This window comes from Strigops habroptila, chromosome 2 (genome assembly GCF_004027225.2).
Source record: "Strigops habroptila isolate Jane chromosome 2, bStrHab1.2.pri, whole genome shotgun sequence".
Lineage (NCBI taxonomy): Eukaryota > Metazoa > Chordata > Aves > Psittaciformes > Psittacidae > Strigops > Strigops habroptila.
Window position 1 is genome coordinate 80479468 of NC_044278.2, and position 26794 is coordinate 80506261.

At 34.9% G+C, this 26794-nt stretch overlaps 1 protein-coding gene across 13 annotated transcripts in view; it reads left to right on the forward strand.

The window, feature by feature from the left end:
* The window catches only part of MYCBP2 (MYC binding protein 2), a 182810-nt gene that overhangs the window by 124415 nt on the left and 31601 nt on the right, over positions 1 to 26794 (forward strand). For 3 of the 13 annotated variants that reach the window (XM_030476191.1, XM_032919757.1, XM_032919758.1), the window contains exons 53-62: positions 2516 to 2590; positions 4772 to 4996; positions 5919 to 6051; positions 8432 to 8557; positions 11754 to 11915; positions 17875 to 17976; positions 20545 to 22188; positions 23497 to 23666; positions 24478 to 24722; positions 25070 to 25237. In XM_030476191.1, the coding sequence (XP_030332051.1) occupies positions 2516 to 2590; positions 4772 to 4996; positions 5919 to 6051; positions 8432 to 8557; positions 11754 to 11915; positions 17875 to 17976; positions 20545 to 22188; positions 23497 to 23666; positions 24478 to 24722; positions 25070 to 25237 (3050 nt within the window). Of the gene's footprint in view, positions 1 to 2515; positions 2591 to 4771; positions 4997 to 5918; positions 6052 to 8431; positions 8558 to 11729; positions 11916 to 17874; positions 17977 to 20544; positions 22189 to 23496; positions 23667 to 24477; positions 24723 to 25069; positions 25238 to 26794 lie in introns of all 13 variants that reach the window. The other 10 variants (XM_030476194.1, XM_030476193.2, XM_030476201.1 and 7 more) reach the window with 8 other exon arrangements.

Here is a 26794-nt window from a genome sequence, read left to right on the forward strand (position 1 = left end):
AGTTCCTTAAACAGTTATGTTCTTATGCTTACACACAGTACTTAGTAGAAAGGTACAAACAACATAAACCAGTACACACTAGGAGGCAATAAATTTGATCTTGATTAAGCTCTGGAACATGACTTCTAAAAAATCGTATTCTAAATATGGTTTTGTTACTTAATTTTAAATATAAAACTTTAAGGCATATTGTACCTTGCTGGCCAGTTATATCATCACATTCCCCAACCACCGTAGGCAAGCAGGATTGAGAAACTGCAAGTTTTTCAAACCATTATTGGAGTACAAGAAAGAACCAAAATTAGTATGTAGACTGCAGTGTTTGGTCACAGAACCTCAGAAAGCTGAATGTTCTGTGAACCATTCACAAGAGATATCTACCATTGTTTTAGGCACAATGGAAGGCAATTGGAAAGTAAAATTATATTGGCTAAAATGTCAAGATGTTTTTTTCAAAGGGAGGGATTATCTTAATAATATTGAGATTTTGAATGCTTCTCAGTGATCTGCTAATTTTTGGTGGCACATTTAAGTAATTCCTTTTTTTTTTTCTGAAACTTTATTGGAAAAAAGTATGAATTCCTGAATTTTATTTTTTTTTTTTTTTTTCCCCTTTTTGGAAGGGAAAGCTTGAAAGGAAAAAAAGGAACTAGATATGCAGATGGTAGCATAAGGGTTAAATATTGAGCTTGTATTTAGCAGTTTCTTCAGAATGAAAACTAAAATACATGCCTATCTGTTCATCTAAACTGGCATACAGTGTGGTAATAGCCAGAAAGTTCTAAAGCTCCCAGACAAAAGGAGAGCATTTAGTTTGATCTTCTTAGTGTTGTGAAGCCATCGTGGTCCCAATTCACTGCTGTTGGTTTCTTTTGTGTTTTGCATGTACAGCTTTACAACATACAAAAATAGTCTTTAAAATGATACATAAATATTTTATGTATGGGTAGTCCATATTTCTCTGTAGAAGTCCATGACAAAATATGAGAGATGCTGCAAAATAATATAATCAGTCAGTTAATCTATATTGGATGCTTATGAAATCTTCTCTCATTAGGCAAATGTGGACTTCTTATTGTTTTCATAGTTTTATTTCAAATTGATAAGAGGGTCTTTCAATCTAAGACCCTCTCCACCTTCCCCAATGCCCCAAATATATCTTACTAGTGCATTGGTACCTCTTTCCATTTTGAGTAGAGGTACTGTAAAATCTAAAGAAATGCCGGTGTTTTGACAGTTTCTCTGGTTGTCAAAAACGCAAATCGTTTGTATTACTGAAACTTAATGTAAGCAGATGTTTAGCAAACAGAACATAGCTGGATGAGTTGCTTCTATCATGAGATGGAAGCATGGATTTACTTACTCTTAATGTGTGAATGTTTTTTCAAGGAACACAGGGGAGATATGCCAAGAGTGTTTTGTACTTGTTTCTGCTTAAAGGGGTTGGTTGCCTTTTCTTTAATTATTGTGAAATTTGAATGTGACTGCTGTCCAGGGATTTTGCTTGGTTTCCCTATCAGGATGGGGATAGGAAATGAGACTTCGATTGCTCTGTTCGTAGAGATAAAAAGCTTGATTTGCCAAAGGGATTCTGTCATAAATATCCATTATTAGTACTACTGTATATGTACTAGTAATTCTTTCATTTGACAGGAAAAGTGAAAAATTAATTGAAATTAGTAGAAACCAGTTTATGAAGAAAATATGGTTTCTTTTTCATGTTTTCCAGTGGTTAAAAAATGCTGTCCTAGCTGTTCTGTGGGAGGAAAAAATACATAGAACAGCAGCACTCGTTTCTATAGTAAGGGCAATTTATTGTAAAATTAGCGAAGTCTCTCTGGCACCTCTATTTAGTTTATGATAGCTCATAACAAACTAGTAAATGCATTTTATATTTTATGAAAGTGATGAAATCTTAGCATTCTCCTTACGGCACTCTGATTTTTTTGGCTCTGGTAGAGTGCGATTTTGATGTGCAAACTTGTGAAATGATTCTGTGCAAGTGAATTGCTTTCAGCAATAGAGCGCCTAGCCCTTCTGCATCTATTCAGTTCTGACTTGGTGACTAAAAGTCCATGTGCATTTGTCTTGCAATAGTTGAAATTACCTTTCAGAACAGCAGACCATCTTGCTGTACAAAACTGTGGTTTGTGGTGAGACCAGCTACTGTTTCGTTGTAACAGAAGCAAGGGATTTTTCTCTGCACGAAGTCTCCAACTTTATAAGGAATGTCTGGCTCTTAATTTCAGTAAATGGCATGACACACTACATCCATTTCGAGCTTTTGACATACTGAACTGGTTTTGTTTAATGGATGATTTGCCATGGTGAGCAATGGACTCGGATGACTTGATTAGGAAAACAAAACTTTTCCCCTTTTGCAAAACATTCTACCAGTAAATTGACCTGTGGAGAAAGTTTGCGTTATAGTACCTCGAGCTTCTTCCTCCAGTGTTTCTCTGTTCCCATTTCTTTGTTGATATATGTCTTTTTTTTTTTAAACTTTGTTGCTCAGAATGTCTTTAATGCTAGCCAAGGAGTAAGGGATTTGGACTTTTTTACATGGACTTCCAAAGCTTTACCCCCTAAGGTGAGTTAAATGACAGGAACAGTCACTCTTTGTCTTGTGTTTTCAGATTGTACCTTGTGACTCAACTTCATACTAAATATTCCTTGAAGTCTTTTTTACTTTTAATTATTTTTACAGGAAATGGCAGATTTGCATACGGTGCTGTATCTGTGTCTCTTCCTTTAGGATGAGAAAAAATACCAGGGCGGATTATTGAATTTTCATTAACTCATAAGTAGCATTTTCCTTTTTTAACAAACCAAATTAGAAATTGAGAGATGGTCTAGTAACATAATACAAGCTTTCATTCTCTTTGATGCACAATGTATTAGTAAATTTTTTTTTGTTATTGGAGTGTTCACATTAAATTGGAGCATCTAAGAAGATGATATTTCTATGAGGAAAGTCACAAATATTTAATAAATACTCAGTTCATTCTTAATCCTTTTTTTTTTTTTATAATTATAAAATGATAGGAACGAGTTATGTACAGATAAGCAGTTAAAATTATGGGCAGAAGTGCTTCTCTAAATCATTTTGTAACTCCATAGCAATTTTGAGTCAAGGGTTTTTTTCAGAAGACTTTGTAATGAAGGTGGCACTCAGTGTTGTACATATTTGTTTAGAGATTTAAAAACTTGTTTTTCTACTGAATATTTTTCCCCAAAGTAGCAAACTACTTTATTATTATGTCAAAATCTAGACAATATTTAAGCTGTCTTTAAAACATACAGATTGATCTTTTTTTTCGTTGAGCCAGTTTACCTCAGCTTGCATTAACTTGTTTTGAAACTTATGTATTTATGGAACAGATTCATTGTTTGTATAAAGGCTTCTTGTAAAGACTGCAGTATTAGTCTGGACATAGTGCACAGGCCAAAAAGCTGAAAATATGGTAATTAAAGAGATCAGATGAAAATGCTTATGTTATTTTCTTTTAAATTAATACAGAAGTTTAGTTTAAAACAGATGAAAGTACTGTTCTAAACATCAGGAAGTGAACTCGTGGAAGGTGTTACAGTCTGTGGATGCAAAAAGTGTCAGCACATTCAGAAGAAATTAAACAAATTTATAGAAATGATTCATAAATAAATACTAAAGAAAATAGCATATAGCCTCCAACATCCATAATAAAAAGATATTAAATGTTGTTGGTATATGAAGGACAGACCAGTATTAAGGACTTGTATGCTAATTCTAAAGAGCATCTCCTGTTGCCACTGCTAAACACAATAAATTGGACTAGGTGATCCACTGGTTTTATCCCGTAGGGCATTTCTTACTTCTTAACTTTCAGTTGTTCTTTTGAAAGCACCCAATACTTGCACTATAAGCATAACAGAGCTCAATCCTGCTTCTCATTTGCTTTCTGCTGAAAAAAAACCCCAAAACCAAACCCAAAAACGTGCATTACTTTACTCCTGTCCCTTGTATTTTTTTGTACAATAGCCTTTTTCTTCAAGCTATGGCTGGCTGAAAAATTTATGCTAATATTTCTCTCTTTTCAGTAACTACCAATTTTTCTCAATAAGAAACTCAAAAAGTGTTTTCTCATTTCAGATTTCACTATATATTTCATCTGTAATTGATACCAGGTGAAATAAATTTGCAGACCATTTTTGTTCTCATAGTGAAAATTATAAATATGCACTAATATTTACAGGTGTATTTAAGAATCTGTGGTGTTGCTGTTGTTCTTTGTGTTTACTCTAAATTAACAATGTATTCTAAATGTTAAATCAAAAAAGCATATCATTTGGAAAGAGATAATATTGAAATTCCCTTTACGCAGCCCCAAACTTTTCCACAAAATTTCAGAAATACAGCAGGAGGAATGAGTGTGTATACTGATAAATGTCAGTATGAAACAAGGTTTAGTGAAAGTGGTTAGAATAAATAATTTGTCTATAGTGGTAAATATGAGATACTCCTTTTATATAAATGGTTACATTTATACCACCTTTGTTTCAAGAGTAATATGGTGACTTTCCAATTAATATCCAGTTTACTAGTAATTAGTTGTTTATCATTGCACGTTAAAATTAGCAATGTAACTAGTACCTCTTTTAGCTTTGAAATTCAGCTATCAAAGTCTTGAAATAAGTATTTCTTATCTAAAGAGTTCAAAGGTATTATTAATAGGTTTTACTCTGTTTTGTTTTGCCCTTTTTTTTTTTTTTTTTTTTTTTTTAAATTTCTCAGGAATCTAGGTGTAATACTGATGATTTTTTCAAAGACCTAAATTCACACTGCCCACAGGAAGCAGTGATGCAAGAACAAGATATGCCTTTCCTTCGAGGTGGACCTGGAGTGTACAAGGTAGTGAAGACTGGCCCATCAGGTCACAACATCAGAAGCTGCCCTAACCTTAGAGGTATCCCAATTGGAATGTTAGTTCTGGGAAACAAAGTCAAGGCAGTGGGCGAGGTATGGATCCTTGTAGCTTCAGTTCATGTCTTCATAGATACCAGTATATAACAGTAGTAAACACAACAAAAGAATCTGCCCCTGTACAGGTTTGCTTTTCCAACCCTCATGATAAATACTAACCTGTGAACTTGGTTTATATTATAAGTACTAATGCAATTATGTCCTTTGCCTTTTAGCTGTGTGCATTGATTGGAATAATGTTAAAATTGTATTGCAGTTGCGTATGCTTGCTTATATATTTCTGTTACAGTTACTGTTATGTTACAGTATTCCTTACAAAATTATGTTTCTTGTTCAACTTTTTTGTCATATTCCTTGACAGAATTTTGTTTCATTGAAAAGATGTTTTTCTAGGACCTAACCAATTAACACATTATTCTGTTTCTCTGTATTGATTGTATTCATTTGTTCAGTTGCTGAAATATTGTTACTATTCCCAGCTGTGGTATTTTATGGTTAAGAAGGGCTTAAGGATGAAGTGTGTCATGCTATTTCCTAAATATAATATCAAGGACAAAATTAGTACTCGTACAAACTTTGCATATATAACTTGGTATTACAGTTCTACTGTTGCAGCCACCAATAAAAAGGCATGTTTTGGTGAATATCTCCTTCAAGTTTTTATTTAGGCTTTTTTAGGATGTTCTAAAGTTGTGGTGTTGGTGTTTTGCTGCTTCTGAACATAAACAGGTCTAAGATTTTTGGAAATACTCCTAACTGTAAATGTGCCATAAGTAGATTTGGTACTTCAGTCTGCCTCAGCCTGTGGCCTTAATTTAAGAAACTTTTTTTTTACATTTCCTTTCTAATATAAAGATTGGAATGAGTGTGTTTTTCACGTTCTATAAGACGTTGCTGAATAATGCTACTGAATTATCTGAAAAGTCAATAAATTGCGCTTTTTTTGTGTGTGCATCAGGTGACTAATTCAGAAGGTACATGGGTGCAAATGGATAAGAACAGCATGGTAGAGTTCTGTGAAAGTGATGAAGGCGAGGCATGGTCGTTAGCTAGAGACAGAGGTGGAAACCAGTATCTCCGACATGAAGATGGCAAGTTGTTGTTTTGTTTTTTTAATTTAACTTAGAAAAAGTTAAGCAATCTAAACAGGACAAGAAGTAAAGACGGAACTGAGTTTTAAACAGGTATAACATTAAGTTACGCTTTTTCATTTGAGTTACTTTACACAGTTGGACTTCAAAGTTATTTAGAAACATAAATGTTGTTTAAAAGAATAGTTAAAATATTTCCCCATATTTTCTTCTATACCAGTTACCGATCATGATTTTAACTGCCCTTCTTTCAGCGAGGAAGGGGAATAATCAGGAGCTTCTAATAAAATGTGTAAATTGTGGACAGGGAAAAGGTGTTTACTTAATACTTAGCACACTATCTTTTTGGAAGTCATAGATTCTCCGTTTTTAGTTATGTCTGATAATGTCAAGTTCTGAGGAGTTCAAAGAACACAAGCAGATTCTAGAAATTAAGTATTTGTGAATTAGAACAATACCTTACTGTTGAAATCCCATGTATTCAATATTAGGGTTGTTAACTTCATCATTTTCTGTTCTTATGTGAGGCTGTTTTCTTTTCCAGTAGAAAATTATTTCTCTGGAGTTAATAAATTAAGCAGTGTGCAGAAATTTCCACTCAAGAGTACTTATTTTGAGGAATAGATATAACCTACATTTAAGTAACTTGACAGTATTTTGTGTATTTTTAGTCTTTTCTAGTTTCAGTAATTTTAGCTGTCATTTCATCTTTTCTACAATTTCTCTGTGCTTAAAGAAAGAATTCCCAAGTTTAGAAGAAATTAAGTAAGACCCTTTGTTGAAGGTCCGTCTTCAGATTCTTGATACTTCTGTACTGTTACTGAAAGATGTCTTCAAGTATATCATTATTCTCACAGAAAGACAGAAATGCAAGCTCTAGACTTTGAGGACAAAACCCTGTAGTAGGATTTTTACAATTCAGTGTATAGGGATACCATTTTATAAACTTTCTGATGTGAGTCCTGAGCCTCGACATGTCTGGTATTATTCCTTTCTAGATGAGTCTTATGTTTTTATAAGCAGGGTAAAGATAGATGTCTCTTCTGCATCTACCTACAGCAGTTTCAGTAGTTATCTGTGCAATTACTGAGATATTTCAACCTATTCTATGTTCCTAGTCCATTTTAGTACCAGGTGAAACTAATGTGCTTAAGCCACATCTGAAAATTATTTAAATTAATTGCTTTTATTTACCATGAAATTAATTAGGACTACTCTTTGTCATCAGTTTCAATGCTTTTGCTGGAGGAAAATAATTGGGACTTGGAGGAGCTCCAGCTAGATTTGCAACCATCTATATTTTTATCCAGAAATTATACTATCTTTCGGATTACTTTTGTATTTTCCTTATTTAATAAAATGATAGTGAAATTCTCAGAAAGTAGGATTTCTGTCAGAGACAAAGCAAAAGTCATATTAAATACACAAGTCTATAGCCAGGTGTCCAGATACTTCAGCTGAAATGCTAGAGTGAGACCTACATTTGCCTCTAATTGAGAAAATTCCAGCTCTTTTCTTGGAGCTGATTCGACCACCTCCCCCCCCCCCCCCTTTTAATTTGGCTATGTGTGTTATGTAAATGTTTGTACTCTGAAATGCAGTTTTGGCCTGAAATGTAGTTTTCTAAAACTGGCTTTTAGTTATAAGAGTTGTGTTGGGTTTTTTTTAATTGGATCCACATTATTTTTAGTACATTTACAAGATAAAAAGTTGTTCAAGTTGCCAACCTGAGCTTTTAACCTGCATTTGGGAGATTTCTTGTGAATTTTTCTTACAGATCATCACTTGGAATGATATTTCTGACCACATTAAGTCAGTAATGTTGTTATGAATATTCTGAAAGACTCTAGGTTGGGATTGGTTGGAGGATTTTTTAATATCATACAGAAAGCAAAACTGTAGTTCTCAGTAATAGGAATAAATCTGTCAGGGGAAAAAGTGTCGTATGTCCCATGAACTGTTAGGGAGTAGCCAGGATTACGTTTATTGGGTCTGAGTTTGCTGTTCTGAATTCTGCACCCTGCTTTGTCAAATGAACTTACCAATTGCTTTTCAAAGAATAAATACTGAATGGTGTGATGTCACTGAAAAACAAAGTCTCAAGCCTGTTCCAAAGTGGCATATGACAGCAAAGTTGGCAGCAACTCGGTCAAACATAAAAGCAGACTGCATGGTATTAAGTCTCCATCTTTATATTTTTAGAGCATGAGCTCTAAAGAAGAGAGATGTGCTTTTCTTTTTGAAGAGAGTTGAGTATAAGTGGAAGAGTGCTATCTGTGGAGAAAAAAATATCACTCCTTTGCTTTGTGACTCATCATTCCAATGTAAACCAGTTACAAAGAAGGTCTAATTCTGAAGTGATACGGTTTTTTTTTTACAGAACAAGTTCTTCTAGATCAAAATGTTCAGACTCCTCCCCCAAGCCCTTTTTCAATACAAGCTTTCAGTAAGGGGACAAGCTGTAGTAATGGACAAGGGTTTGATTATGGCCTTGGAAATAACAAAGGTATGTTTATACACTCATATTTTAAAAAAAAATCATGGTTTTCTTAACTTTGCTTATATTTTTATTACTCATTTCCTACTCTTTTAGGCACTATGAGATGATCTCCAAAAGACATAAGCAGTAGTGCAATGAATTGCAAGGTGTTTTACAAAACATGTAGTTAGTGCTATAACTGCTTTTTCTCTGCTTTAATATCACTCAGTCTAAGTACTCTGTATAAAAAGGGTCATCAAAGATCTGTAACTTACAGTTGAGGCTTTCTACAATGGCAGATACAAAACTATAATGCAGAAATGAAAAATACATACTTGTAAAACAAGATAAATGAAAATTATTTGATTTAGAAAGCAGTGCTTTACATTGATGAGAAACATTTGTAAACACTTCTCACCTGTCCTGACGTTTTTTAGGAGCCTCTAATGGGATGGCAAGATAAAAAGATACCATCTGAGATTTAAGTTGTAAAACTGAAATTACCTTTCAATCACAGTAAACTGAAACTACATGCCTTCTGTTCATTCATTGATTAGAAGATTTAATAATACAGAAGGGACTTTGCTGAGGCAGATGTCACTGAGAAATATTACTGAAACATGGAGCTTTGTCATTCTGCTCTTACATCACTGTAGTCTGTCCATGCCACTACAAACATGGCCCTAAAGTGTGCTATGTGTTTCTAACACCAGCATATATTCCTAGTGGTCTTCTAACTAAAATAACTGGATTTAAGACTTGTTTTAAAAGAGATGAAGGGGAGAAGATTATTCCTGTATGTTCTAGTCTGATATTTTCATAGCAACAAAGTTTTATATCATTTCACAGTGTTTTACTGCATAAAGAAGCAGTTCATACTTGTCCATGCTTTGCTATAGGAACCCCCTTTTTTTAATTTTTTTGAACAAAAGCTGGGAAAGTTGAAGTGTGTTCTTTTTGGTTTATAGGGTCTTTTATATAGAACTGCTTTTCCCAGTTCAGCCATACTCTTTTCAAAGTAATGACTGAATCACAGAAGTGGAAGTGTTTAGGATACTCAGTGTGTGAGGCAGTATTACAGGTTGTCTCTCAGCATCAATTATTCTTTTTCTGCAGAAGCATATTATGAAAATATTTTTTTCTTCTGTTGTCCAAAGATAAAATCTTGGAGATCAATATGCTGTATTAACAGGCATCTTGGTTTTTGAAGGCCTTGTGATTCTTTTTACTAGATCCTATCTTAAACAGTTCCTAAGATGTTTCTTTGGGATATTACAGTTAGAGAAAGTTTGGAAGCTACTCCTGGCATTGAAATCCATATCATTTTAAACACATTACCCTCTCGACATGCCCGCAGGCTGTGCTGTTTAGTGTGAGTGAGCAACTCGGCTAGATGACTGACTTCATTCTGTGTACTGTAATTCCTCCTGAATTGCCCAAGAGCAGAGAGTTGGTGGCAACTAGATTGGAAGAATAATGATATTATTTTCCCCAAAATAGAATCCCTCATCCGTATCATTACTTTGCGTACAGTCTTTTTGCCTTCTCAGGTCTAAGAAGCTTTGAGTTTTGTGGAAAGCAAAAAAACTGAAGGCACAAGCACAATCTCTTAGGGCAATTTCTGCATGAAGCAGTTCTTTTGGAGGTGCTTGCTTGTTAGGACAACTTCTGTAGGGATGCACTAGTTTCAATGAAAATTCAGTCACACCTATGAGCATTTCAAACTGCTGGTCAAACATAAAGATCCCCATGTAATACATCGGTGTTTGCAGTATTACCTCTAAGACAGAAGACATAATTTCCAGAATCATTCTGTTTAATTTAGCTATGTCTTCTCTATTCCAGCCTTCTACGTTGCAGACAATGTAGAATATTACATTAATTTAATATTCCTCATAAATGGCCCTACTCACCTCCATATTTAATTATTCAGGGCAGATGACTTTCAACCTCTTCTCAGATGTTCTTCCCTTTAAAATAATTACTCATTTTAGGAAATAGGCCTGATGTATTTAATAGTAATAGTGGTTTTTCAAACTTGTCAATCACTTCTGGATTATTAAAGTAGGAATGATCGCTGCCCAAGTACTGATATCAGTATGTTTGGGGGTGTACTATGTCCAAAACAGTTATTGATACCTTTAGATGATTATTTAGAAAGGCGTTCCGACTATTTTCTGGTGTTTTTGTTCTCTCAATTTTGAAATTAAAATATCAAGAAAATAAAATAAAGTTTTGGACCTCTTGGGTAATACAGGGTTCCATACACCCACCAGTCTTTCTCTAATTCCATGAAAAGACAATTGATAATCACCAAATAATGCTGTAAATTCTGTATTAGCAGCTAATTGTTTACTAGGATTTCTAGAAATTGCCAAAGTTATATGAATTTGCAGAATAAAGTGATGCTGTTAGGATTTTGTTGGTGTTGGTTCAAATCTGAAATGCTCTCAAACTCTTGCAAAATGCTCATATTTCTAAGTATACTTCAAGTTATGACATGGATGATAAACTCTGCCTTCTTACTGTAGGCTTCATGTATTTCTAATGCTTACATAGAGTTTGTTGAGAATTGGCATTCATAAATAAAACCTATTTTTAACATGCTAGTTTTTTGAAGGCTTTCATTTGCCTCACAACAAATGTATGTCGTTCTTCAGAAACCACTTCCAGTTCCTAAGTGGTACTTAGATTTTCTTAAATTATCTTCAATCTGATCTTGAAAAACAGCATGATGGAATACTTTTAAAGATATTTGCAAAACAAGCAAATATTTACTAAAGCCTTGGCGCAGAAATACACATGCCAAAGCCTAATTACATGTTACCTTTCCCTTCTCATCAGTTTTTCTAATCTTTTTCTGCATGTTCTGTTGCATGTGTGTATTATTGTAAATGCTAGGATTTTCTGTTTGGTTTTTTCCTTTGGCTGCTCTTCATTTTTTGGTAAGGTGAATATAAATCTCTATTTTGAAATGTTTAAAATAATTGCAGTAAAATACATATGATCCTTAAGAACCCTGCTTGTAATTTTCAGTAATTTTATTGCCATGCATGGGGTGAGATTTTTAAGTTTAGCCACAACCAGAGTTTTATGTGGCTAAATAAGATTTATGATCTTTCTCTATTATCATCATTTAAACTTTAATGAGCACCATTTTACTCTGCCTTTCTGGAGAATGACAGGTAACAGGTTGTAGTTTTGACTGTTTTGCCCACTACAGGTGACCAACTGAGTGCCATACTGAATTCCATTCAGTCACGGCCAAATCTCCCAGCTCCTTCCATCTTTGATCAAGCTGCAAAACCTCCCTCTTCCCTAGTCCACAGTCCATTTGTGTTCGGACAGCCCCTTTCCTTCCAGCAGCCTCAGCCACAGCTTCAGAGTAAGTTTGTCAGCCTTACCTGCCTCATCAGTCCATTTCTGCAGCTTTGACATTGCTGTTCTCAGTTGCTTACCAGCTACTAATCATCCCTCAGTGCACCTTTTTGGTTTTATTTTGTTAAGTTTTTCATGATTCAAAAGCATGCGAGGTGTAATGCTCCTAAAGAAGTATACTTGTTCAACTTAAATTTCTGTGTTGATAATATTTTGCTTTTGTATGTGTTCTGCAGTGTAGATAAGTCATGAGAGTGTTTTCAGTATTGTATGCAACTCTGGGTTTACCCTTAAGGTAAATATTTTATATGGTACAAAGTGGTGTTAATTCTTTTAGGAATCAGGAATGGACTGCAGTAAATTCATAGGTATTTCATTTGCTCACCTTCTGAATTTTTTTTTTTGTCATCACTCCTAACTTTAGGGATGTAGCTGGACAGTTGGAACAACTTAAGCACTAAATACTCATAAGCAGTCTTCTATCTAGTTGTCTATGAGTTGGGTGCTCATAGGATTGGCATGAGTATGGAAGTTTGCACCTTGAGGTGAATAGTAGTTAACCCGATTACTGATGGGAGGACAGGAAAGTGTTTAGTTTTTAATTAATGAGAAATAAAAGCTCAGCATTCATGATGGATATCACGTATTGCAGTGATTTCTTCCGTATATACAGAACACTATAGCATGGGTCACAGGAATACTAGTCTTCTCCTGTCTCCCATAAACTGTCCTTCAGAAATGCCTCAGCTCTTTCTTGTGGAACCCTATTAGTCAGTTCAGTCTCTATGTCTATGCAGTCCTGTATCTATCCAGCTCATCTTACTGAAGTGACAGTGACATGCTTCAGATAACAACTAGATTAAAATCTCTAATTCACACTTATAAAGACAATCAGAAATAGTCCAACATCCTGAAAGCAGGATATTCTAAAACCTACTCAAATGAAACAGCTGATTGCCAGTGGTATCAGCTCACCCTCACTGAGAATTTGTCAATTGTATATTCTCTCCCACCACTTTTAGTTTTCTTCTCTTGTTCAGAGTAGTAAAGTGAGAGCTTCTTATTCAACTCTGCATCAAAAATAATCCTAAATGTCTTCTTTCAAATTTCAGATTATTTGCTCATTAGTGTTTAGGCCTATATTGTATGAAAAGAAAAGCTGTCAAGATTTTTTTATTGACTGCCCAACAAGATCTTGCTCAATGAATTTGTCTGTCCAACAGATGTAGATAAACTATATTCAGTAAGCTAAATCTATGGTTTGTTTTAGTAACGATCCTTTATTCAAAAGCGGACCTTTTTTGTTAAACAGGGGAAGCACTGGTAGTCTACAATATAAAATAATAATGAAACTGGAAAAATTTTTCAAGTTTATGTCTGATTTGGGATCTTACCTCAGTATAAGATCTCAATTGATATGGTTCTTTGCCCCTCCAGCAGGTCAAAAATCATCAACCAGAATGGATATACTGTTGTAGTAACTGTGATTTGATACAAGGTCTTTCTTCCAGTTTATTATCTAATTGAAGTTTGATGCAGGTAATATAAATTATGCAAAAAGGAGAGAAATAGTAAAATTTTTGTTTTGGCTATGAAAATATAAGAATAATATGGGGAAAAAAATCCTGTTTGAGCTTCCTTTAGTCTTTTGCAAATTTATTACTCCTTCATCCAAAGTCAGAATATCGTCAGGGAGTCCCGTAAGACTATATTCATACGGTTTTTCATTTGATAGTCAAGGAAGTTATGAGGGATATAAGACTCTAGATTAAACATTTAAGCAGTTATTTTACTATGACTATATAACTATATATGACTATATCTATGACTTCACATATTAGAAAGTAATGGATTGATTTGCAATATAAAATTAATTAGAATAGCAAGGCAGATATGCAATAAAAATATTTAGACAGAAAAGTTCTATTTAGATCGAATTCTGCTGTGTGGGTTTTGATCAATGTTCAATGCTGATGCAGTTATAATAGAACTGTAACGGAAACTCCTTTTAAGTGTTCAATTTTCATTCATTATTTCCAAAGCACTTTGCAGTCTCCTGTTAGCAGACATGTAATTAGAAGTTAAATCCATCGAACAATATATCCCAAGGCTCCATATCAAGTCACTTGGATTTTGCCCTAGACATGCTTAGTTTTAGTTTCAAATGATGTGCTCCATCCTTAAGTGCTTCTTGCAGTAAAGTTAGATCTAAAAATTAAAATGAACACTTGTAGTCAATAACTGCTATATTAAAGCATATAATGACAGTCTAATAGTTTGAAAGAAGTTGTGCCAGCCTAGATTTCTATGGCCGTAGAAGTTCTATACTAAATACCAGTCTTGATTGAAAATTTGCCTAAATAGTTTAGTCTACCACTTAGATTTTCTGTTCCTCCCCAGGTATCTGTCCTCCTAGGGAGAAATTTCATTTGGAAGCTTGATTCTGAGGAAAGTCAGCATCATGTTGAATGTCCTCTAGGATTATTTCCTTAAATTAGATTTTTGTAATAGCAAGAGAAATGTTGGTCTGTTTATCAAATATACTCTGTGTCAGTGAGAGATTGTAGTTTTCCTTTAAAAGTTGTGTTATTTACTAGAACTCTTTGAAGGGCTGATTGTTCTATCCTATTTAATTCCTTTGCTAATTTTCACACATAGTCACACAAGGGAAAAAAGCTGGGAGATTGTTTTCTTTTTCACAGGGACAGACAAAATTAAGGTGCTTTTGTCATGTATTTTAATTCCTTGTCAGTCTTTTATATAGCTAGAAGTCCAGAAAAGCTACAAAAGATGGCATAACATGCATGAGTTCAGGTACAGCCGTGTTGACTTGGAAATTTAGCAAGGATTTTTTCCAGAAAGAGCACAAGTTTATGTATGTTTCTTCCTTGATTATTTCAACAAAGCAGCCTGTAATTACTCCAGCCTCTGAATGCTTGCTTCTGAGAAGTCTGGAGGATCATCAGTGACAGATTTCTCAGGACTGCAACCTCCCAGAGCTGCAGGATTATTACTCATCGCTTGATTAATTTGTCTCTGAACTTTGTGAAGAGTACAGAAGACTCAAATTTCTGCTTGAATTCTGAGTATAAATGAAGCGTGGAAACTTAAAGGATCAAGAAACATTTGGTTTTCAGCCTTCAGCAGTGTGTGCTGGGTCATACAAGTCCTTAGACGTGACAAGTCCAGGAAGCAGGATCTTGCCATGCTGTCTAGGATCAGTTATCAAAATTTCATGATTGACTGTTGTACTCTGAACTTGGGGAGGGAAGTGTGAGACTTCAAATTCACCAGTGTTTGACTTGGATGTGAGAAAACGTGGCATAAGAGTTGCTATTGCAAATGAAGAATAGATTTATAGGCTGAAGAGGCTTTGGAACCCCATCGTTAGCCTCGTCTGGCACAGCCACTGCTTCCTGACGCATCTCAGTCCAGGCAGAAGTTGAGCTGCTGTTCAATATGTTCATAGTGAGTGTTCTGTCAGGCTGCTGCTTTGCCAATCCATGCTGCAGAGCTGCAATCCAGCATATAGCCCCACTATACATGATTAGCCCCTACCATGGTAGCACAATACTGCAGGGATGCTTTAGAAGCATATAAATATGGCTTATCACATCTCCAAAAATTGTAGTTACAATTTGTAAAACCATAGAATCGTTTTTATCTATCTTTTTTAGCACAGGAATGCTTCTTTCAGTTAATAACCCTAAGTGGCTCAAGTGTTGGTGCTCCAACAAGGTTGGTGCTTCACCTTTGGGTGAAGAACATTGCTAATGCTTTTCTAATGATACTGTGTTTCAGCTTTTGCTCTCAGGCACAGGCTCATACTCCTGCTGTAACTGTATCTAATACTTTTCTCCCCTTTTTCTCCCTTGTCCAACTGTCCCTATGGCATTTGGCATTTCAGGGTGTGAAAAAGATACATTGATTGCAGTGCTTGAGGAAATTCAGCTAAAAGCCTTATTGTAGCTTCCATGTCAGTAATAGCGAGTAAAAGAGGAATGCGTCCTTTTTGAAGACGTATCCGTTGCTTAGGTGAAAGGGAGAAGAAGGTCAATGCTTTCCTTCTTCATCATGTGGAAAAGCAGTGGCATTTTGGAAGAAACTTTTAACTTCTCTCCACTCTCCAGAGACATTTTACCAGTTTGTTTTAGAGTTTGTTCAGAAAAGGCTAACATGGACAGTTGGTGGTATGTCATGCCTCCTGGATTGGTTTACCAGCATTTCCTCAGAGGAAGTAGGCATGGCTGTTAGAAGACTGTATCCTGCCATAGGAATTGAACTCCTATGTCTCCACATTGTGTGGCTTGTCAAACTGGAGCTATTTCCATATTGAAGGAAAGAGTGTAACTAAAGATACGCTGTCACATTCAAATGTGATGTGAGAGAGACCTTGCCTACCTTTTATTTTGTAGTCTTTGTAGGTGATTCAGAAGGAAGGAATCCTGACCAAAAAGCTGGTCCCTGTGGCTGACCAGTTGTCATGGATAGACATAGATTGTTTGCCAAGGCAGCACGGAGGTTATGTGGGAAACTTATTCTCTTTGACCCACAGTCCTCTGGAAAGGATTGAGTAGTAGTACATTGTTCAATATAAACTAGATTACAACAATATAAAACGTAAGTATTCTCAGACATAGAATGAAAGAATGAAGTGTAAATGTGCATTCATGAAGACGGATTTAGTATGGATTTTCATTTAATTATTCATAGAGTAGATGCTAATATATCAATATGACATTTTTAGGATTGCCTTTGCTGCTACTTTGTGGTCTTAATGTGTTTTTCTGCATTTTAACCTTTAAAAATTGGCAGAGTGACATCCTTTTACTCGGAAGCTGTATAGTTAGTACTGGATCTCTCCAAATCATTTCTATGCATCGAAGTAGGTAATACTGTTCTTAAATCTATGTTAATCCTGGATTAAGAAAATAGAGAGTATTTTCTTGTTTTAAAGACTGAAATTCTTGCTTCAAATATGTGAACACCTTGTTGGAGAGTCTGTAGAATATAGCTCATTGCATAAGATAGGGGGTTTAGTATATTTATGTGCACAAGTTATTAAATGTAGTACCAGACAGAAAGATGTCTTAAGCAGTGCAGGAATTGAAATCACTTATTTTCAATACATTTGTATTATTCCATTTGTAAAAAGGGGTCTCTCTAAAAGAGTGTCTTCTAACATAAAAATTCTTTTTAAAATTGTTAACACAGTGAGAATTTGACTTATTTTTTTCTAAATGAAGGAATAGGAATTGGAATTATAATTAAAACCAACATTATAGGAATGCAAAATGATAGACTTGAAACTGAAAGTTCCTGCTGTTATCTCACTCCCAAGTTTCATTTGGAGCTGTACTGCTAACAAATTTCACATTAGTAGCCTCTCTACTGAAATAATCTTGGATTGCATCAGATTTAACTTTTTCTTCTTAAGGCAACATTTTTAAGGGTTGATATAGATTTGGGTTTATGTCTATACTGTTTGATAGAGAAACTCATCTACTAGTTATGTGTCTTGATAATATTGAGAATCCACAGTTCACATTATGTACATGAAGTTTTTCAAAACCTTACATTATTGAGGTGCATTCAGATTTGAAAACAGGTAGTTTTGGTGGGTTTGATATATTTTTCTTCATTCTTTCCATTAAAGCTTTCCAACATAAACATCTAGATGGTCTCTAATTGTCTCAAAACCATAATTCTTATTGGCTAATCTACACATATTTTTAGATCCTAGAAACTAATGCTGAAATCACAGGTTATCTTTTATTCTTTAAAAATTTAGCTCAGGGAAAATATTTTGAAGTAACTATTTCTCAGAGAAAACTAATGCAGGAGTTTAAACAATGAAATCCGAATACTTAACAAAGGAGATGCATATCATTTGAAATGCTTGTTTTGCTTTTACTGCTTTTTCCATTGAATATGTGCTGCTTCTGTGCAACTGTTTTCCACTGTAGAAACTCCATCCTGCTGCCTTGCTTCTCGTGAGCGTATTTACAAAACTAGTGATGTAGCTGGGCCTGCCTCTGCTATTTCATCTCTCTCTCACAAACTGAAGGGTGGGTATGCATGTCAACATAGCAAGGCTATTCAGACTTTTACATTCAAAATGGTTTTTTTGGTTGGAGGTTTTGTTTTGGTTTCTTTTTTTTTTTTCCCTCCTTCCATTCATTTTCATTTCATTCACTTAATAAAACAATGTTTTGAAAATAAATGTTCAGGTTTGGTCTTTGTTGGGAGCTTGTTTGATATAACCATTCAGTGTTGCCTTTCTGAGTTGCCTCAACTTCATGATACATGATCTGGCTAATTCTTTCTGCTTTGCAAACAGAAAGGTGACTGTTAATCTGATCTAATAAGGCCTGGTTTCAAACAATAGGCAAATGAAACATGGAAAAAGAAAGGGGAAAAAATGTAATTTTTTTTTTTTGCTTACTTACAGTTAAAGCAGTTTGCTACGTGGTTATGCAGCTTTCCATTTTGGGGATTTTTTTTGTGCTGATAGTCTAGAATGCTTATTAGTAGTATTTATCTGTATATGTGCAAATCCAAGCCTTTGTTTTTTAAAAAATAAGGTATTTTTTTCTTGCTGGAAGCTGCTGTTAAGCTATGCCTTTCATAAGCAGTCTTGTTCCAGAATGTTTTCCTGCTTGATATTCATTAGTCATGCATATATTCTGAGTTTAATACATTGCTGAATGGCTTGCAGTGTTTTATGTCTTTGTCATCTTTTCACTATTCTTTCCTTTATGAGTAATTCTGTAAAAAGATTCTATCTAGAGAATTTTCTTATCTGGCAGACCTTAAATTAATCTTTTTATTTGTTTGTGGGAAAAGTGTGTTTAAAGTAATTACTGTTTACATTTCTGAATTCATGTATCACAAAGTAGACATCTCAAAATAGCTCATCAGTAGAACTGGTGAATAACTGAGCTGGCATGAGCAAAATGCTTGGACTGATATTTAAGAAACTTTTTTAGGTTTGTTTTTTTTTTCTTTAGCAAGAACAATCATTTTATAAACTATGATGTACCATGCTGTGTTTTCCCTTCCTCTTCCCCCTCCTTCCAAAGAAAAGAGTAATTATAGAACTCATAAGAAGAAAGAAGGAAGGTGAATTAGACTCTCAAAATTTATTACGATCACGTTTGAGATGTTCTCATTATATTCTGCTGTTTGCATTTGGCATAGTGTTCCTGAATATAGACAAAATATTTCTTCTCTGCCTGGAGAAGTATTAACTCCTACCATGTCCTATCTCCTGGGAAGCCAGGAGAGTACCCTAACCTTCAAGCTTGTCAAATATTCCAGTATAGGTATCCTTCACTTTTTCTTGTTGCTCTTTGTTTTATTATAAGCTACTTAAATACAGAGGTAGAAAAATAATAATTGTTTTGTAACTTGAGGAAACATCTGGGTTGCTAGACTTTGCTTCAAAAAATACATATATTTTTGTACTGTGAGAGGTAACAGTAGGAGAAACTGCTTTTATATATTTTCTAGCATACAGATAAGGCTTCATGAGTGGGAACTGGAAGAAGATGGTTCAGATCCCATAATGCAGAAGGAAGTAAACACAGATTTCCCACCTTTAACTAGTGAAAACCCATCCAGATCAGGACTTAACTGTACCTTCAAGACTTTGCAGTGTAAAGTCTCACTTTGTGGAGAAACAGTTATATTTAATTCACAACTGCTGCGTTGCTCGCCAGTAATTTCAACATTGCTTGCCTTAATTTTCAAAATACAATTCTACAAGAGACTGAATGTGTTCACAGAATTACTAGAAGCAAATTGCTTTAATGAGCTGCTACTTTGCATATACTTGGGTTTTATGTATTTATATTAGCTACCCATAGTTTTTATAGTTCTGTGGATTAATATATGTACAAAATCAATGTGCACAGAAGCAATAAATTACTGCATCAAAATAAGAGGACATCATAGACCACAGTTGATGGTTTAGTTTAGTGGTTGGAAAAGGTGAGTTGGTTTGTTGGGTTGTTTTTTAGTAGGTTGTGTTCTGGTAGCAGAACATTGATAGTTTGTGGTCTTAAAAAGGTGTATACCTCAGATTATCAATGTGTATCATTTTAGGTGTGTTTGTAAACGTCTTACTCGATTTGCCTTATAGCTGTATTTATTTCCTACGTTTCCTGACTTTTGAGCATTAAAGAAAATAAATCTGGTAATACATTTGATCTTTCTGCAAGTCTCTTGTTGCAGTCAGGCTGTAACTCATAGAGATAATTAATAAATAAATAATCCCTGTTTTCTATTGCAGCTGTGGTAAACTTAGATAACTCCTGTCATTTGCCTAAGGATTGTGCTTCCTTTACTAGTGTTTTTGGAAACAGAGAACTGTGCTTTTTGATACCTTCATAGTAGTGTTTCTCTGTAAAGATTTCCTAAAACTTGTTTGTGTGTATCTTTGGGACAAGAAATGTGTTGAAAATATTCTAGAGGAAGAGAAAGTCCCTCTATATTTCCTTTCATTTTGCTGTGAACAGAAACACGTGTTTGATTTTTATCTTGTGTTCAGATCTTTTTAATTCTTTTGTATTACTGTTTTGTATTATTAAAGGTATCACTGTCAAAGTGTAATAATTATAAAATATACTAAACAGGTGACCGAATGAATTTCACAGGAGCTGCTAGACCAATTTCTCCATCAGGAAAATCAGACATGTCATCAAAACACAGAGCTGACAGCAGATCACCCAAGCTTGATGTGCGAATGAATAGAGCTGCTGCTGACCAGAAGAAACCTAGAAATACAGACGGCTTATCTGCCAGTGAGTCTCTTATGCTGAAATCAGATGCTGCAAAATTGCGATCAGACTCTCACAGCAGGTCTTTGTCTCCAAATCATAACACTTTGCAAACACTAAAAACTGATGGTAGAACAACTACTGGTCTGAGAGCTGAATCTCCAGGGCCAGGAACCCGGTCATCTTCTCCAAAGACAAAGACACTTACAGCTGTTAGGTCTGGTGCTAGTTCTCCACGATCCTCATCACCCCATGACAAAACTCTACCTCAGAAAGCTCCATCCCCTGTAAAAACAAAGCTTGATCCTCCTCGAGAACGCTCCAAATCAGATTCTTACACATTAGATCCAGACACCCTTCGCAAAAAGAAAGTACCACTAACAGAACCCTTGAGGGGCAGGTCCACTTCACCCAAACCAAAAATTATTGCAAAAGATGGAAAACCTGCTACAGAAACTGAAAATAGAGCTCCTTCCCCTCATGTTGTACAAGAAAATCTTCACAGTGAGGTAGTTGAAGTATGTACTTCAAGTACGTTAAAGACTAACAGTATTATAGATAGTACCTGTGAAGACAACACAGAATTCAGAAGTCTGGACGATGGTTCTAATAAAGTTCATTTCAGCATAGGAAAAGCACCACTGAAAGATGAGCAAGATATGAGAGCATCTCCAAAAGTGAGCCGTAAATGTGCTGGTAGACACACAAGACCCAAAAAGGAAAAATCCAGCTTTCTTTTCAAAGGAGATGGCTCCAAGCCTGTAGAGCCTGCCAAGCAAGCAATGTCACCTTCTGTTGCAGAATGTGCTAGAGCTGTATTTGCTGCATTTCTCTGGCATGAAGGTATTGTTCATGATGCTATGGCTTGTTCATCTTTTTTGAAGTTTAATCCAGAACTGTCCAAAGAGCATGCACCAATTCGAAGCAGTCTTACTCAACAACCTGCAGAGGAAAAAGAAACAAAGTTGAAAAATAGACATTCATTGGAAATATCATCTGCTCTTAACATGTTCAACATCTCGCCGCATGGACCAGATATATCTAAAATGGGTAGCATCAATAAAAACAAAGTCCTCTCAATGTTAAAAGAACCACCTCTGCATGAAAAGTGTGAAGATGGAAAAACTGAAACTACCTCCTTTGAAACATCGAGTCACCACACAATAAAATCCAAGTCTCCTCTTCCATTAACATTGCAGCACTTGGTAGCTTTCTGGGAAGATATTTCTTTAGCAACTATTAAAGCAGCTTCCCAAAACATGATTTTTCCAAGTCCTGGTTCTTGTGCAGTGTTAAAGAAGAAGGAAAGTGACAAAGATAACAAGAAAACTAAAAAAGAGAAAAAGAAAAAAGAAAAGGTTGAGACTAGGCCAAGGGGAAATCTTTTTGGCGAGATGGCCCAACTTGCAGTGGGAGGACCTGAAAAAGACACCATCTGTGAGTTGTGTGGAGAATCCCATCCATATCCAGTGACCTACCACATGAGACAAGCTCATCCAGGTACGATTACATATTTTTTGATTCCCATGTCAATCTGTAAAATATATTGCACATGCACATTTTGGTATTAGTTACTGTTATGAAAATGTGTCGGACTGTCTTGTTTAACATTTTAACACAGTTTCACTGTATAAGCTAAATTTAAACTTACACTTACAAATCACACGTTTGTATATGTTATCTTTAAGTAGTTATGGATTTAAGCTTTCAAAGATGCTCAAGAAAGTTGTTTGAAACAAGGCCAAAATAATGAGCTCACTTTACAGTAGATCTTCAGAGCAGAAACATGCCATTTATTACACTTTAGGACATGAAACTGTGCTGAGAAAATTGGAAATAAAAAATATGAGATTAGTTAAGAGTTTCTACGTTGCGAAATGTTTTCTATTACTGTTCTACTGTAAATACTAAAAAACATTTATCTGCTGTGTCAGCACTGGGTATCAATGACTTAATTTTTGGGGTTTAAAATGTATCTAAAAAAAATCCAGTCCGAGTCTCTAGTCAATTTGTATGCTAAAATACAATTTCAGTCTCCTGTTTCATCTCTTGATTTGGGTCCCTGGTTTTTTTTCGGTACTCTATTTTTAGGAAAATGAAGTAAATCAGTGTTAGCTAGGCATTATCTTAGCCAGTCAGATGAGTTCAAAAGCTATGTAAGTTGTGTTTTCTTTAGAAAAGGGATCGCTAATAGAAGGGATTAGCTACAATGTAGCTAATAATAACTAACCTCATTAACGACAAAATTATTTCCATGTTTTCTAGTTTGTAAACATAACTAATTAATTATTTTACCAGGTGAAGTTCAGGCTGATGATGTATGAGCTTGTTTTAGCACTGTATGCAAAGTAAAGCAAAATTAAGGAGCTTTCTTATTCCGAGTTATGAATGCCCTGAATCTTTCTGAGAAACAGTAATCTCAAAGAAATGCACTTTATTCCTTTGTAAGTTTTGTTGGGCAGGGGGTAGGTTTTCTGTGTTTGTTAAATTATAGATAATATTGGCCTATATATAATACCGATCATACTGTCCCTTAGCTGTCTGAATAGGGAGCTGTTGATGCTTTGGATAAGTTCATAATAAAAACGTAAAAAACTGAAGTGCGTTTGGATTCTTTGGGTACTGGTGGGACACATGGACATGCACCTTGTTTTTTAATCAGTTCAGAGGTACAGAAAAGGAGAAAATTAGGCCAGGAAAAGACAAGCATTTTCCTTCCCCTTTTCTATCCCTCTTTGACACTAAGAGATAATATAATAATAATCCTTCTTTTGAAATAACTTTTTTTCCATCTTTTTCCCAATGTAGGTTGTGGTCGTTATGCAGGTGGCCAAGGTTATAATAGCATTGGGCACTTTTGTGGAGGATGGGCTGGTAATTGTGGTGATGGTGGTATTGGCGGAAGCACTTGGTATTTGGTTTGTGATCGATGCAGAGAAAAATATCTCCGTGAAAAGCAAGCAGCAGCAAGAGAGAAGGTATTTTAATCTGCTTTCATATGCTTAGCACTCTTATCTGCTTAATAGTACTGTGTGCATAACTTGAAAATAGGGTAGGACCAGTTTAAAAAATTTGTAATTTCAGAATTTTTGAAGATTTTGAAATATCCACTTGTGTCATTTATAGGTTTAAAATACTAAGACAGAAACTTTGCTTCTTAAAATACTAAGACAGAAACTTGATTTCTTCCCTTCAGACAGTAGTGTTTTCAAATTTGTACAGTAATTTTATTTTCTTATCCCAGTACAACTGCAGTATAGAATGCAGTACCTAATTTTTTAAAAGCATGCACCAGTTTATTTAACTTTTTTGTTTACTGAAATATGAGTACTGTTTTAACTTTATATGTTTATAGTTTCTTTAGTGAACTTAATCCTCGAGATCATTGGCTATAAGATGCCAAACATTGGGCAGACTAGAGCAGTTTTTAATGGGGATAGTACGACAGATGTTTTGCTTGTATTCGTCTTCCATGACCAATTTCAAATTCATGCTTAAAGCATTATAAACAAGTTGAGGTTTTAAGATAAGCAGAAGAATGCTAATTTAACTTTATTTTTGAAACTAAATTTGTTGAAACTTTTTGCACACAAAATTCATCCTGAGGCAAACATCAAAACTTTCATCTGTTTATTAAAAATTTGCAAAGTTATGAAAATAATAGAAGTGCCATTTTGTAATAGAAAATATTTTATAACAGGAAGAACCAAACAACTTTAGTGTAAGTGATACTGTCAGCTTCCTTGTGATGACATATAATTTAAATATACATTTTTCTAATTTCTCTAGATTAAACAGTCTCGGAGAAAACCAATGCAAGTTAAAACTCCTCGTGCCTTGCCAACTATGGAAGCTCATCAAGTAATTAAAGCCAATGCACTGTATTTACTGTCACTAAGTAGTGCTGCTGAGCCCAGTATCCTCTGCTATCACCCTGCAAAGGCATTCCAGTCTCAACTTCCCAGTGTCAAAGAAGGAATTTCTGAAGACTTTCCCATTAAAATGCCATGTCTCTATCTACAGACTTTAGCAAGGTAATTAAAGGACATTTACGAATATAGATTTTAATACTCAGCTATTTATAGTGTTGGATAAAAATATGTGTATAAACTAATACTTACATAGAAAAATATTTTCCTAATTCTTTATGATCTTTGTTCTTTTTTTTTCCCTTTCCATGATCTTGTTCAATTTCTTACACGTATTTGCTTCAAGGATCAAATATACCCTGAGTACTTTTTGGATGCTAAATATTTTTTAACGACAGTTTAGTTCCTATTCAAAGAATTTAGAATTTCATGAAGAGTTTGACTTTTGTGTATGTGTGTGTTTCAGGAACTTGTAATCCTTAGTCCTAATTTAAAAATCTAATTTGATGTAGGCATCATCATGAAAACTTTGTTGGGTACCAGGATGACAACCTCTTCCAGGATGAGATGAGGTACCTGCGCTCAACTTCAGTACCTGCACCGTACATCTCAGTTACTCCTGATGCAAGCCCTAATGTCTTTGAAGAGCCAGAAAGTAACATGAAATCTATGCCCCCAAGGTACTTCCTTGTAACTCTAGGTACTACATACAAATGCTAAGGCATTAGCGTAACACCAATTTTAAAAAGAGCAGGCCAGATCCATCTTTGAAATGGCAGCAAAAATACAAAACGTGAAGCTGTAGTTAGAAAAGTACCTTCAGTGAGTCACAGCTTATCTATCTCATATGTTTTCAGCCAGTAGCAAGTTTGGAAATCAGATTTGAAGTTTTTAACTGTAATGCAAACCAATTGCTTCTATCTTGAAAAGTCTTGGGTTTACATCCTGAATATGAAAAAGGTTTGTTCAGAAATTGATAAGGACTGTTAGCATACCCCAGGGAGATTTATCCATCCGCTCCAGGCCTGCTTATTACCCCATAAAGACAAATACAAGTTTTGCAGAATCTTCAGAACTGCAGAACTAAATAAGTGATCTAAAGAGCAGTGGTCCAGGGACCATAGCCATTGCAAACTCCTTGAAAATGTAGCAGGTTTTTTCCTCTACTTCTGTAACACAACTGTCAGTAGTGCAGATTAATGGCCTTTTTGAAAGGAAGTGGCTGTTACCCTCTTCTCAGGATTTCATTCTGAAGGGAAGTTTGCATGGGAGGGAATTTCATTACCTTACGTTTATCAAAGTAAATGTTGCTGATTCTTTCTGTGATAAGTTAAAATGACACTGAAGAAATGACAATTTTGTGCTATCTGGGAGCAAAAGTGCTAGATGGTTTCTGTCATGTTAAGACAGTTTCTTACCTCATTAAGTTTACTATGATCCAATTCAGGCAATTAAAGGGAAAAAAAAAAAAAAAGAGCTCTTATTGTTTCTTAATAGTAGTCCAGAATCAACTTATATGGTCAGTGTTTTCAGATGTCAAACAGTGATTCCTCATAATGAGGATGTAATGAAGAGAAAACTTGTTTTTAATCTGTTTTTATTTCAATCTGTTATATTTTACACTGATTGCCAAAACAGTTTATTGGAATACTACAATCTACAATATAGTCTTTTCAGAAATAGAACTTTTCTTACAAAACTCCTTAAGAGTGCATCGTATTGGTATATTCCTTTATTTAAACTGTGGACACCATGGTCTCCTGAGGCCTATAGGGACAGCATAAGCTGGGAGTTCTTCTGCAGACTGTAAGAAGTCCACTGAAGGTAAGGAGTAAAATATGTCAGAGGCGTAGCCACAGCAATTGAATATTGGCTTTAAGGCTAATTATGTTAGAAATTTTTACTTCACATAAAGTTCTAAATTTCAGTTGGCTTGCATATTAAAAATTCACCCCATAGATGTTTTCACGTGCATTCTCAGGGCAAATTTGGTCTGAAGTGTCAATTTAGGCATGATCTGAATGTTTGTGTTTTCTCGAAAAAATACCTAAATTCTTGGAACTTACCATGTACATTATTACATTTGTTTATAAAGCACTTTGCATGCTTTTTCACCTTATGTAATTCTAATACTTATTCCTTCTTTTCCAGCATTTAAACAGTTATTAGGTACATAAGACAAACTTTCATGCAGTAGTAACATTGCCATTATGAAATGCATGTCTTTATTTTAATAG